The following is a 15867-nucleotide window of genomic DNA, read 5'->3' on the forward strand; positions in this document are numbered from 1 at the left end:
CACACACAGAATAGAACAGGAGAGGGTCATACACACACGTAGAATAGAACAGGAGAGGGTCATACACGCACGTAGAATAGAACAGGAGAGGGTCATACACACACGTAGAATATAACAGGAGAGGGTCATACACACACATAGAATAGAACAGGAGAGGGTCATACACACACATAGAATAGAACAGGAGAGGGTCATACACACACATAGAATAGAACAGGAGAGGGTCATACACACACATAGAATAGAACAGGAGAGGGTCATACACACACATAGAATAGAACAGGAGAGGAAACACACACATAGAATAGAACAGGAGAGGAAACACACACGTAGAATAGAACAGGAGAGGAAACACACACATAGAATAGAACAGGAGAGGGTCATACACACACATAGAATAGAACAGGAGAGGGTCACACACACACATAGAATAGAACAGGAGAGGGTCATACACACACATAGAATAGAACAGGAGAGGGTCATACACACACATAGAATAGAACAGGAGAGGGTCATGCCTCGAAAGTGGCTCCACACATCATAAATACTCTCTCTAAGGGTACTGCGTAGCGACATACATGGGTTGTGATTGGCCAGTCGCTGTGATTGACAGCCTAAACCTAACCCTAACCTTAACCTCAGTAAAACTATATACCTAAACCTAACCCTAACCATAACCTCAGTAAAACTATACCTAAACCTATAACCCTAACCATAACCTCAGTAAAACTATATACCTAAACCGAAGCCTAACCTTAACCTCAGTAAAACTATACCTAAACCTAACCCTAACCTTAACCTCAGTAAAACTATATCTAAACCTATAACCCTAACCATAACCTCAGTAAAACTATATACCTAAACCTAACCCTAACCATAACCTCAGTAAAACTATATACCTAAACCTAACCCTAACCATAACCTCAGTAAAACTAAAACTTAACTTGCCTGGGGGGGGGGGGGGGGGGGGGGGCGTGGTTATAAACACAACGTGTAGGAATTAGTATGTAAAGTAAGGGTACCTATCCTATCCTGCTAAACCTGAAACAAGCAGAGAAATACTCAATGGAAGCACGCTATGATATACAGTCAGTTATGTCTTCCACGTGCAGAAGACAGACAGGCGGCTAATACACTGCTTGTTTCTGTATCCTTAGGGTGGGTAATATAGGGTCTGACGATTGTATATTCATGAACATTTGTGGGGGTTTGGGGGTTCAAATGTGATTCTTTGCAGTCTTCACAGACTAGTGCCACATTTTTTTTATCACAGATTGGTGACATGTTCTGTATTCTGTCCCAGATTTTTTTTTAGTGGAGTAAACGATGACCTCCTTTTCCAGCTTGCAGAGGTCTAATTTTAACTGTTTTCAAGGAGGCTTAGCAACCTCTGACAAAATACCAGGCGTTTTGAGGACCGACGAAATTAGTATTTAAAAAAGATATTGCTCAACTCTTTCTATTATTCTGACCTGAGATCAGATTCTACAAATGTCTTCTACATCCTGACAGTTTTCTGAAAAAGCTATGTTTCTGTGTCAGTCGTTCTTCGATTTTTCAAAAAATAGCAGACCTACAAGCTCGTAGCGCGCCACTCGGTGGCGCGCTACGAGCTTGTAGATCTGCTATTTTTCAATAGCTAAAGCATCACGTAATGCGAACACCAAAACGGGTTCCCGCCCCAAAATGGGTTAAACTACACACTGAGTGACGGGGGCCAAGTTCAACACATACGACACATCTATCCAGTCCACAAATGACACTTGCAATGAGAGATGGCAGAGTGTTATCCTGAGTGAATGGAAGCGAGCACAGCATACGGGGGGGATACGATCCCACAGATTTGTTCAAAAGAGCACGCTGCCAAGACAGTGTAGTCCATTTTGAAAAGGGGCTTCAATGGCTTTATACAAGGCTGCTATAGCAGGCTTGTACTAATCGAGTGACTATGACAGCATGTCAAAAGAAATTGCGGCCGAACCGGTTTCTTCTGCCTTTCATTTGGTGGAAAGTTCCCGTCCTCGTCCCCGCAATGCTAATCAAGACGCAATCAGCGGCCAAGGTGAGCCCGCGACACCGTCCAAGAAAGCCCAATCAGAGTGAGCGTGCCCAGGCAAAGCTATCGGTGTCTTATCTCTTATGTCTGGTCATGGTCCATGTCAAACATGTCAAATGAATAGATCAAACCTATTCACGCACTATATGACTCTTACATTGAATGGCAAATATCGCACCCGTCGTATAAAATGCATGCCTTATATGCATCGCTTGTTATCGCACTTTAAAATGGACTATAGTAAACCGTGGATGTCAAATATCTTCTCCTGCAAAAGGTGCACAGATGCAATGACGTCACATCTTGGATCTCTTCAGCCAAGCCTGAAGGGGTGATGTCATTCCGCTGAGCCGAAACGTTAACGGAATTGTCCCGTCCCTTTTTTTCCTTGTGTGTGTGTGTGTGTGTGTGTGTGTGTGTGTGTGTGTGTGTGTGTGTGTGTGTGTGTGTGTGTGTGTGTGTGCGAGGAGCTTTCTCAAAATGACGAATGAGACCAATTCTGGTGTCGGACCTCATGGTGGACTGCCAGAGCCACGGGGTCTGTGAATGTGCCGTGCCGCAACGCAAACCTCCGAGTCTCATGTATAAGGGTAATGAATGTGGGGGGCTTGTCCAGCGTCGTCGTAGGGGAGGAGGGGAAGATGGATGGAGGAAGGTATATAGACCGGCCCCCGCGCTGAGGACTAACCTGTTGCCCCGAGTGATGTACTCGTTTAGATGCAGATCATGATGAACATGAGCACGTCGTCGGCGACATGTGGGGGGATTTCACAGCTCACACGTTCAGCTCATGCTCATGCCCTGTATTTCACTAAATAATATGCCCATTTGTGTGGTCTATTTGTAGTATACCTGCGGGTCTGTTTAGGCAAACAAAAGACATGATCAGTGTGTGTGTGTGGTCCTCCTGATATTGCACGATGGGCTTGTCTGTTTTCATGGGATTTCAGTTTTGATTGACATTCATTGACATGCCATTGTCATAATAAGAGACCTTACTGAATGCTTAATCTATCTCACACTACAATACAACACATGCTGATACACAGCATGTGTGTGTGTGTGTGTGTGTGTGTGTGTGTGTGTGTGTGTGTGTGTGTGCACGCTCGCTCGTGCGTGTGTGTGAACAGCTCAATATGGCAGTATTTCAAAGAACAATCTAGAAACTAGAATGGGAGCTAAACCATTCCAATCAATTCCACCTGTTATGTTCATATGAGGCCTTTATCTTCTTGTTGGATGTACTGCAGGCATCTCGTTATTTAACTAGCAATGAAAGACAATAAAATGACCTTGGTGGAAAAAAATTAAGTACATGCCTGTTTGACAGAATCACCATAGAGCCTTTGAGTCCTTATTTGCTGTCAGAAGACATGTGAAACCAAAGGCTACTCTCATAAAGAACGATAATTCATGGACAATGGTGATCAAAGGAGTTCAACTGCAAACACAATATTCCAAGACTTGTTGGACGGACGAGGCAAACCCAAAACCTCCCACTGCGTAACTTTCTACCCTTCTCTACATTCCATTTCCAACCCCGAGCCGAGCAGAGCCAGCATGAGGGCAAGACACCGAGAATCCCCTCCATCACCCCTCGCGGCGGCGCGTGCTGTCATTAGTCAATAATTAATTCCGTCCTAGTGTCTGAAATCACAGTAACAGGTTTTAATGGCGTCATGTGGTAGAGTAAACATGGCAATCTGTTGCTGCAAGCCGCCAGGGAACGGGGAGCAATGGGGGGAAGCCGAGTGGGGGGGGTGTTAGTTCAAACCCCTGTTTGCAACACTGGAGGGATGACTTGGAGGAGAGAGAGACTATGGACACGGAGCCAAGCGTGTTTAGTTAAGTCACTCAAGGGGGGTGGGTCAGAAGGAAATGCCTTGTGACCGTCCTCCCTCCCTCCCTCCCTCCCTCCCTCCTCCTCCTCCTCCTCCTCCCCACTACCCCTCCAAGTACCCTCTCTGCATTTCAATAGACCAACCTGATGCTGACAGGCGGCAAGGACGATGGAACAAAAAAAAATGAGCAGTAATGAATGAACCGAGGAGTATTATTAGGTGCACGAAATTTGCCAAAGAGTTTTTTTTAGCACAATACGCAATAAATTCAACAAGTCAAGTCAAGAACAAAAAAAGAGTTTCAGCCTCTCTCTCTTACCCATTCTGAGATCTCCTGGTTCAAAGCTCTCCCGTCTGTCAGATCGCCATCAATGCCGGGTACGGTATACAATCTCTAAAGGGTATCTTAACGTCGGTGGGCTAGGCATAGGTGCAATGGTGGTGTTGAGGAATGCGGCCGGTCGGTCGACCTTTTTTTCACCACCGAGGTCTAATTCATCAGCGGGTGTATAAGCGACCCAAAAAAAAAAGAGGAGAAAAAAAAAGCGATTTCACCGCAGCATCCGAGCCATGCCTGCATGCAGCTGGCCCGAGCCTCAATTGTCTGAGAAAATGCTAATGCAGGCTCTCAGTGAGTGTTTTCAGTGAAAGACGGCACGCATTGTTCGAGCCTGCATCGGTTTGAAGGGGGGGGGGGTCTTCCCTGCCGCATCACCCTTTTCATTGCTCTCATCCATATTCATCGAGTGGCCTGTCCGTCTGCAGCACCGCGGGAGGAGTGACACCGCGCCGGGCCAATCGGCAGCCTCCTCGTCACGTCCCCGCCCACCCCACCACCCCCCCCCGATGCCGGTCCCCCCCCCCCTCCCCCTCCCCCCCCCCCCCCCAAAAAAATTGAATTCTCTCCCCTACCAGCCCCGCCCCCACCTCCCTCCCTTATACTCCGCCTCTTTTGACGCAGCACTATAAAGAGTATGGCGGTCCATTCACTTCCCGAAGATTTTCGTTTTCGCGAGAGAGAAAAAAAAAGGTGAATCAGGCCGGAGGAGGAGGAGGAGACGCGGGTTCGACCGGTGAATGGGAAAAAGCGTGTCGCGGTGACCTTCAGCGGCGGCTGGAGAGGTGTGTAGTTAACATGACCAGATGAGGAAAAGGAAGGTGGTATAGGAGGAGTGATCAGGAAGAGCGTGCCTTTTACACCCACCCCCCTCCCCCCCCCCCCCCCCTCCACCCCACCTCCGCTTTTCTTTCCCCCCCTCCTCCTCCTCCTTTCCCCCACCCCCAATCCCTTTAGACGGCCATGTTTGAGAGGGCGGTGGGGCTCATCAACCATTGCAAATGGCAGTGCCGCAGAATGGTGGACGGGGGTGATGAAGCCAATCACTACGCCTATAAATCTTATACAAGAGGTATCCTGTATGAGACTGTGTGTGTGTGTGTGTGTGCGCGTGTGTGTGCAAAATCTGCAACGCGTGCGTGCGTGCGTGCGTTGCGTGCGCATGTCGATGAGGGGCAGTCGGCTTCAACTCAGTAGTGCTTCCTATATGGATTGTCTGAGGGGGGGAAACGCTGACTCCCATTTTGTGAGCCAATTTCATTTTTCAATTTCAAGAGGTCTTTTAAAAAAAAAATGAAGAACTATATTATTATTGTGCGCCGAAAACAGTGTTTGGGGGGGGTTGAACGTGTTCCCCATAGAGTGACACGCTAATGAGTCCGTCTTATCCATTGTCAGGTTCTCCCAATATATACTGTGTATATATAACGGACGTGGTCTTCCTCTCTGGGCGCCACTCCCCTCTCTGACTGTCTGTCTGTCTGTCTGTCTCCCTTTCTCGCTGCCGCCTGGCCCCTTCTTCATCTATATCTCTTTTCCTCCCATTCTCTCTTTCACTGCCACCTGGCAAATTCACAGTCTACTCACGTCACATCGCTCTACAAGGGCACCTGTGTCCTTCTCTCTCTCTCTCTCTCTCTCTCTCTCTCTCTCTCTCTCTCTCGCACACACGCGCACACACACACAAAACACCAGCTCCACATTATTATCCAACTCAATCCTTCCTCAATATTTAACCCATTCTGACCTGAGATCAGATTCATACGAGGTTTCCACTAGGACACACACTGGTCTGATGAACCCATTCTGACCTGAGATCAGATTCTAAAAATGTCAGTCGTTCTTCGAATTTTTCAAAAATAGCAGACCTACAAGCTCGTATCGCGCCACTCGGTGGCGCGATATGAGCTTGTAGATCTGCTATTTTTCAATAGGTAAAGCATAACATGATGCTAACACCAAAATGGGTGCCCGGTCAGAATGGGTTAAGCTTTCGGAAGCACTGACTTCCCCACTATAGCACCGTGGGGGCTCATGCAGAATATGGGTAATAATTACAGGTTAAATTAGCATCAGACAACATGAATGAATGAAAGAGATGTTAATTTCTTGAGGAAGAAAAGGAGGACGCTGATGATAATAAATAAAAAAGGAGGAGAATTCCACTCTCAATATGTCCAGCTGGCCGTAAAGAAATGCAACAACAAGGGACTCCGCTTTGAAAAGAGCACCCGTCTCTCTCCTCCTCTCTTTGTTGTTGCTGTCAGTCATGTTAATGATCAATTCAGGAGGAATAGTGTGATCAATATCAGACACACCGTCCAGGGGTTGGCGATTACAGGGATGGGGAGGATTACCACCGCTATACCTCCAGACCAAATACTGGGAACATTATATATGAACATATGCTGCTGTATAGGTCAAGAATCATAAAATGAAAGGTTACTAGTGATAATGATGGAACATATAAGCCCACATTGCCGTAAAACATCCGGCTTTATGTGGTTGTGTCAGTATATTGTATCTCTATACGATGTATCCAGGGAGGGTCTATTGGCGTAGGTTTGTCTCATAAACTATTTACCGTGTTGCAAACAAGAACACTGGTTGCCATTTCACTTCTCTGTCTTCCTCTTCGCTATATCTTGTGTGTGCTGGACTGTGTGCACGCGTCATGGTGCTGTGTGTGTGTGTGTGTGTGTGTGTGTGTGTGTGCTGGACTGTGTGCACGCGTCATGGTGCACAGTAAGGCTTTTGAGAAGATGCTCTGGATACACACAGGATGCTAAATTGCAGCAGAGGCGTGCATGCGCAGACGCACATTCGCATCATGCACGCACACACACACACACACACACACACGCACATTCGCATCATGCGCACGCACAGACACACACACACACACACACACACACACACGCACATTCGCATCATACGCAAGCACAGACACACACACACACACACACACAATTGCATCATGCGCGCACACACACGCACATTCGCGCGCACACACACACACACACACACACACACACACATATTCGCATCATGCGTGCACACACGCACATTCGCATCATGCGCGCGCACACACACACACACACACACTCGAATCATGCATGCACACACACTCGCATCATGCGCACAGACACACACACACACACACACACTCGCATCATGCGCGCACACACACGCACATTCGCATCATGCGCGCACACACGCACATTCGCATCATGCGCACACACACACACGCACAAACAGCAAATTTGGTAAACGTTAAATTTGCAGTCGAAAAAATTACTCGCCAACCTTAATATCATCATGCTCAAAGAGACGTAAAGCAAGGTTTCCTTAAAACCTAAAGTATGTATCTATTCATTATATTATATTCATAAATCTACAGTATGTATCTATTCATTACATTATATTCATAAATCTACAGTATGTATCTATTCATTTAAAATCTACAGTATGTATCTATTCATTATATTATATTCATAAATCTACAGTATGTATCTAATCATCTAAAATCTACAGTATGTATCTATTCATCAATGCCTAAATGACAAATGTGCCTGGAAATCCAGGTGGGCTCATACTGTACATGTGAAACAAGCTTGTGTTTGTTATTAACACCTATATAATAATTGACAGAACGTTGGGGCACACAGTTTCATGGTTAACCCATTTACTGTAGACCTCGATTCTACAAATGTCTTCTAAATCCTGGCAGTTTTCTGAAAAACCTCATGTTTCTATGTCGGTCCTTCTCAAACATTATCACGTCAAGGACCCCCAAAAATATCTGTAATTGGCCGCCGACCCCCCATCTGAAAATATGCCATTCCAGAAGTAAAGACTTGAGTTAAAAACGTTTGCACCACATTTTCATGATTTTTCGAAAATAGCAGATCTACAAGCTCGTAGCGCGGCACTCGGTGCCGCGCTATGAGCTTGTAGATGTGTTATTTTTCCAATAGCTAAAGTATAACATAATGCTTAAAAAGGGCTACAATTCAGTGCTGCACAGACAGACACCCAAGGCTCTCAATCTCTGAGATATATTCAATTCAAAAAATTAATGTAGCATTAAAAATGAAAGCAATAACATCAATAACAACAAGGTTCACACTGCTACTTCAATGTATTCAGGCTGGTCCCAGTGGACATTTTGTTCAAACACCAATGACGCAACATTTCGGGCAGAATGAGTGAAGACAGCATTCCAAAAAGTAAACAAAAATGGCCAAATATTAGGCTACATTTTACCATGCAATTCTCCTGTCCTGAACAACTTAAGGATAACAAGTTTTCCAAATACTTAATCATGAGCATGTCGACTAATATAATATTTAAATGAGCAAAAATCTATTTGTATAGTAAAATAATACCTAATTGATTCAGGACGATTAATATACAGGCTCTGAGGGGGGGGGGGGAAGATACATTTTCTACTCAATTCATATTGCAGATTTGATATTTTTCCAAATCAGCTGTTGTACACCTGCATTATTCTCATACATTTCTGAAATGTATGGAACCAATAAGATGCTAATACTCCATGTGTACAGTATGAATATAATGATTAACTGATTGATTGATTGACTGACTGATTGACAGAATGATTGAATGATTCATAATATTTGGCCTATGAATCAGTCAGTCAATTCACATATTATGCGAATCACCATGACATTTTCTTGGGAGTTGGAAATTGAACTGGTCAATGTTACTTTTTCATTCATCGTGCAGTGAAATCGTAGAAATACTGTGTGACTGCAGTACTCCTAGATGCCATGTCAAAAAGGGCCAGAGGTTCTGGTTCCGAAGAAGGTTATGAAATAGGATATATAATATTCTTTTTGCAATTTTACTATTTTCTGTATACTACTACTACTAGTATCCGGCTGAAGAGCACAGAGTCGGTAACGATGGAAGTTGGAGATCCACGCCCCACCCGGCTATGCAATGCCACTTGTACCCGCGTCAGAGTATACCCGTTCCACCCCATCTGTCTGCGACACGTATGGAGATTTCTGATCCGTGTCTCTGTGTCCCTTTATTCCTATGTATGTAGTTCTGTGTTCAGGCATGCCCAAATATGAAGTGATGTGATGTCAGCACAGGCCAGCTCCACCTCTTGGTACCACAGCACCTCAAAGGCCCTTAAAACAAGGCTCCAGACGTCCCAAAACAAACTGGTCAGGCTCCTACTTGGCCTCACCCCCCGAACCCACCTCACCCCTGCCCACTTTGACAGGCTGGGATGGCTTAGGGTCGACGACAGAGTACAGCATCTTGCAATGGGTCTGGTCCACAAGATTCGATACACCACTAAGATACCCATGTACCTGTCTAAATACTTCCTTAATGTAAACGAAGTCCACACCCACAACACCAGAGGTAGTGCAACAAACCATGTACAACCCAGATTCGGCACAAACAAGGGACTAAATTATTTTCGCTCCTATGCCACCAAAATGTGGAACGCCCTACCAACAGTCATTAAGACATGTGAATCCCTTGACTCCTTCAAAACCGCTCTCAAAGGGCACCTACGGATGGCTGCAATTCGAAACTGGCCTCTGTAAAATCTGAATCCTCCCCCCCCCCCTTTTTCCCCTCACTGTATACCGGTATGTATCTTTTCCCTTTTTGCTTATATATGATGAATTCCTGTTCTGTTCTTTAACTACATAGAAGTGTCTCTATGCGTCTCTATATGTTTTGATGAATTGAACAATGTGGACCCTGTTGTAAACAAGTGTAATGCTTAATTGGGTCGTCCACTCACAGTTAACAGTCTCTGTATTGAGTTTGTGCTTGAAATGTACTGTAATTCTACAAACTGTTAATAAATATTTCAATCAATCAATCAATATGGTCGAGAGCCCGGGCCAAAGAGGCCTTTTGTGGCGGTTCTGGACTACTGCGGGTCCGACCGACCGACCGACTCTGACTGTGGGTGTGTGGAACGGATGTGTCGAATTTGATGTCGTTCTCGAGTTACGTGGATCACAGACGTACACACACAGACGTACAGAGACATGGTGCATTCATGAAGATAATAGATATCATAGTCATCTGTAATTTGTGCATAAACCAGTCGCATTAAACCAGTCACATACACCAGTCGTGTGTTGGTGTGTGTATACATCTCTATGCAAATAAAGAATCCAATTTTCTCTAGAAACAAGGAAACCGTCTTCTATGCTTTACATATTTCCAGTGGTTCTAAAGAAGCACAATTTTGCACAAAGTAAAATGAATGATCTTGTTTACATTGCTTCTGCAGCCATACTATTAGCTGTAAACTATAATGCTGTTATGGTCCAGTTACGTACTGATTGTGCTTGGCGCAAAGATAGCCAAAGTAAATTGGCATTCAGGATGGAGAATTAACTGCCAACTCTACTTGGACATTCAATTAGTATTACAAAAAAAACTAATCAAATAAGTGTTTCCTATAAGCTGGCCTAGCAGTCTTTTCCTTGCGATACCAAAATAATCAAATTCTGGAGCAAAGACTAGACAAGGACTAATATATCTGCCATCACTCTTTGTGACTGTTCTCCAAGTTGATACTATTGAGTCACACAGTAGAGGCAAAGCAGTGGTTCCCACACTCGTTCATGTCAAGGACCCCCAAATTGACACGTATTAGCCTGCGGACCCCCCATTAGAAATGATATGCCAGGGACCCCCGCATGAGAGAAGATTTTTACGGCTCTAGCAGTGACTCTCAACCCGTTTCATTTCAAGGACCCCCCCATTTTGACATGCATGTTAGTCTACTCTACAGTACAGACCCCCATTTAATGGTATTTCTATCTCTGAGACCCCCAATTTACATTGTAAAATCAATGTTAATTTAACTCTGATTTGGACCCAAATGGACCCGTTTGGGTCCATTTGTACACTCTCAGAGTTAAATACAGACCCATAAGGGTCCATTTTGTTCCAAACTATCAATTAGCTGGGGAACCCCAGGCGAAAAGTAAGTACATTTCATTTACTCAAGTACTGTACTTAAGACAAGTACAATTTTGATGTATTTTTTTACTTTACTGAAGTATTTCCAGTTTTCAGTAAGCTACTTCTACAAGATCACAGTGCGTTGCACATTACGTTACGAGCTATTTTCAAAAGATTAATATTAAAAAAAAACTTGTGAAATGCATAATGAGTACTTTCCACTTTTGGTACATTTTGATATACCAATACATGTATGTACTTTTACTATCAATACTTGATGCCACTGCAAAGGGTCCTCGTCTCATAGCTTTCTATGCTTGTGGTTTCTGTTATTAATAGCTATGAAGCTAATGTATTCATTTATTATTTATAATTAATAACTATAGATATCGACTATAATTCTATTTGTCCAAAATTTTAATCTTAAAGACAGGATTCTCATTTGTTATCACACATTTCTTCCCAATCCAAGAGACAATTAAGTTAACATTCCTATACCATACAGAAAGATGTCACCCTAAAATGTAGCCTACTTGATACGGGGGAGAATATTTGAGTGTAAAGGGTGTCTAGTATGTTTTCCCACGTGCACATATATAGGCCTACTACTCAGGCACGTGCACACATAGACATCAAATGGGGCTTCAGCCCCTGCCCTTTTACCCGTCTTACTGTAAAACAACTAACTGCCCTCTCCAGACCACGAATGCAGCATTTACTACACGGTGAAAGAAATGCAAATGGACTTCCTCTCCTTTCCATGCCATACCGGGAAGGCAGCATTCAAGGAGAATTGTGTTTTTTATCTAAAGTCTCCTGAACTAATTTGTTTCAAAATCCATGTCGTTACACCGCATCTCTCCAGTAGATAAAGAGTGCAAGGTTGCGCCCCAAAAATCGCTGATGTACAAGCTCTCAACGCGTCTCAGCGTGACGCGTTGTGAGCTTGTAGCTCTGCTGTTTTCGCTATTTCGGGCCAAAAGTGCCCTCTTATGGGCTGACATCCCAGGGATGTCAGCCCCTGCCTCTCTAGCACTCTATGCACGTGCCTGACTCTACCATATACGGTAGTCCCATGTCTCCTACCTTTCCACAATGAATTGCAGGCTGATTTGTGCACTTTGTGAACATTGCTTTGCTTTGTAATTGCAATGGGTTTGGTTATGAATTAAACAATGCTTTTGTACGTGTCAACAATCCCATAAACATCGTGTTGGGTATCGTCGGAAAAACACATTCCATCTCCCTCTCATAAAACTTAAGCTTACTTGACATATTTATGGTTATTATAAAAGCACGTACCACATTATAGCTCTGATTATTCTCTCCACTATATTTCACAAAAGAAAAACCTTATTGATATGTGCTGTTATTATACTTCCAAATGAAAACAGGCCTGCATACATGGGCTACACACTACACGCAGGCCTACATAATATGGCAACATGCTCAGAGTTGATTTGGTAAACAAGGAGTGCGTTGCTACAGCAATTGCTCCCCACGGTCCTCTCTGGTAAGACTAACACCCCAGACTGACTGTACACTGTACAGTATCCAGTATTGTGTAACCTCAGAAGTCCCAACTGAACTCCCATCACACCACGCCACTCCCTCCCTCCCTCCCTTCATACCAAACCCCAGATGTAAAACACAAAAAGGTGACAAGGGGTCAAGATGATTCAACCTGCATCGGTCGGACAGATACAAGTTTGCTGGTAGCCTATAGTATACACTTTCTGTTTCATGCATGGTCTCTGGGTTTATTATTATTCAGTTCACGCGCCCTACAACGTTAGATGCCATTACATAACCGACGCGGACTATATAGCCTATAATATAAATATAATATATTTATTTTTAAACTGAAAGTGCACACAGGTGTATATGTTGTTGGCCGGGGCCCGGTGATCACGTGTGAACAAACAATGAGCCGTGCACGTTTTGCATGCGGAGAAATACTAATCAGTGAACCATTTTAGTCCAGCTGTGTTAAATGACAGCATTGTAATGTTTGTAGGGAAATTACATTTGAATAAATAAAACAAAAAAAGAAAATATTACAAGAGGTTTGATGATACAGTGTGTTCTGTGCTGTGGGTGAAGTAATAAGTAGGCTAGTAGTGCTGGATTCATTCTGATCTGATCTCTCAGTCCTACCTCCCGTGTTGGTGCGCTTGGTGGTGCAGCCTGCACCGGCCTCTTCAGCCGGAGTTTCTTCCAGTGGTCGTTTGCGAGAGTCGGGGGAATCAGACTGATCCTCCATGTGGGTCTGCTGCTGGTTGTTGTTGTGGAGGTTAGGATCGGAGGAGGAGGAGAAGATCCCGTTGTGTTCCAGTAGTGCTCCACCGGCCATCATCATTTTTCCCGAGCGGTATTAAATCAAATAAAAAAAATGTGCGCTATATATTCCAACAGCAGCAAGGCAGCGTCCTCACCAAACCAACCACCACCAGTCACCACATAACACACACCACGACCACACGCACACACATATTACACACTCACTCACACACTCACACACACACGGCGAAAGAAGCGAGTTTTCCGCGAAAACGACAAGTTTTTGCCCCGTTTTAATCTTCAAATGTTTCTCCAAAAAAAAAAACTGCAGAATGACAGACAAGCCCCGCAATTCGCTCCCGCTGTGTTCCTGCTCTCCTCGAGTGTTGGCAGATCGAGCGTCACACACACACACACACACACACACACACACACACAAAGCTAAATATAAAAATCCATTGAGTGAAATGCATTCATTATAGCAGCGCACTCATATCAGTGTGACACTTCAAAAGCATGGTCTTTACGGTCAATTCTTCACGCACAGCACAGCCCCAGTGCCTTAAAATAACGCTGTCTGCTGCCGCTCTACTCGGCGTGGTGGTGCGATCATGAACTATGATGAAACACAGAAAATGTTCATAGTATCTAGACTAGAGCAAGGCAATGGAAAATATGTTGGTCATCTCCCAGAACATGTTCTGCTTGAGTCCTCTCTAGCCAGGTCGGTAGGTGAATGATAAGTGCAGCTGTTGTTATTGTTGCCTTTTGTAATGCAAGACTAGGGAAGACTCCAGAGGGAAATGTTTCTTTCAAAGCTTCGAGGGAGGGTGGACCACACTGCCACTGACCGGCCAAAGAGGGAGGGTGGACCACAGTGCCACACTGCCACTGACCGGCCAAAGAGGAGGCCGACCAGAGCATCCTACAAGTGTAGCCTACATCCTGTACAAGTACATCCTACAAGTCAAGTGAATCAGCATCTTAACCTTATAGTCAGTTTAGTTGTAGTGTTTTTTTAGTAGTTGAGATTGACATGTTTTGGAACGTGGAAACATGAACATACATGTTCATGTTTCCACCTTCCAAAACATGTCAATCTCAACTACTAAAAAAACACTACAATCTCAATCTACCAATATGCAAGCTCTTGTGAACTCAAAGTATTGAATTTTATAATGACAGAAATATTGTTTTAGTCATAAAAAGGGAGACCAATCTACCGTAGTCAGTTCACTGATGTTCATGTTTCCACATTCCAAAACATGTCAATCTCAACTAAAAAAAAAAAGTATAGCATTTTATAATTACAGAAATATTGTTTGTCAGAAAACTCATGGACATTTTTTATTATCATTATTTACAGAACATTTCTGTACACACTCCAGTCCCAACGGTATTTAAATTCACGCAGACTGTAACATTAACACATTAGCTTTAGGACACTCTATTAAAGTCAAGCCATGGAATGTATTCATTGCCATGTGGTTCAATCGTCGATTTAAACTATCTTCCTGAAGCTATCTGCTCTTTCTTTCGTTGTATTTTATCTCAAAAAATGTCCCTGGTGATATTTTTCATGGACAATCCTTTCTGATAACCTGAGAAGTCCCATTTTGGCCTATACCAGTGGTTCCCAAAGTGGGGTCAGGGGGTCCCCAGCTAAATGATAGTTTGGAACCAAATGGCCCCTTAAGGGTCTGTAACTCTGAGTGCACAAATGGAACCAAATGGACCCGTTAACTCTCAGAGTTACGTTAACATTGATTTTATGAATATAAATTGGGGGTCCCAGGGACAGAAATGCCATTAAATGGGGGTCTGTAGACTAAAGCATGTCAAACTGGGGGTCCTTGAAATTAAACGGGTTGAGAATCACTGCTAGAGCCGTAAAAATCTTCTCTTATGGGGGGTCCCTGGCATATCTTTTCAAACGGGGGTCCGCGGGGCAAATTAGTGTCAATTTGGGGGTCCTTGACATGAAAAAGTTTGCGAACCAGTGGACTATACATACACATGGATGCAATATACCAGTGGGTCTCAATATGATGTCTAAGGTCCCCCAGTGCGCTACGAGCTTGTTCTTAACCCCAAAATGGGTTAAGAACCAAACAAGACTGTTTATGAGACTAACTCAGTGTTATATCAAAATGGGGGACAGGGGGCACGTGGCCCAATACCTATTAAACTGGGTGTCTTTGAAATAAAAAAAAATCACTGCAGTAGAAAACTTGTCTTCCACAAGTCTGTTCATGACGGCTACCTATTACAAAGTTATATTCTTCGTATTTCTGTCTGCTAACAGTGGAGCTTTAACCCATTCAGGCTTGACGTCGAAGTTTAAAAATCATGACAGTTTTCTGATTAGTTTATATCTCAGT

General features: G+C 43.9%; 1 protein-coding gene across 1 annotated transcript in view; it reads right to left on the minus strand.

Moving 5' to 3' along the window:
• The window catches only part of LOC308327204 (RNA-binding protein Nova-1-like), a 38749-nt gene extending 24920 nt beyond the window's left edge, over window positions 1-13829 (minus strand). The window contains exon 1 of the mRNA XM_080780437.1: window positions 13364-13829. Coding sequence (XP_080636563.1) covers window positions 13364-13565 — 202 coding nt within the window. The 5' untranslated portion in view covers window positions 13566-13829. The remainder of the gene's footprint in view (window positions 1-13363) is intronic.
• Between the last annotated feature and the right edge of the window lie 2038 nt (window positions 13830-15867).

The sequence above is a fragment of the Protomyctophum bolini genome (genome assembly GCF_963924005.1).
Source record: "Protomyctophum bolini genome assembly, chromosome: 13".
Lineage (NCBI taxonomy): Eukaryota > Metazoa > Chordata > Actinopteri > Myctophiformes > Myctophidae > Protomyctophum > Protomyctophum bolini.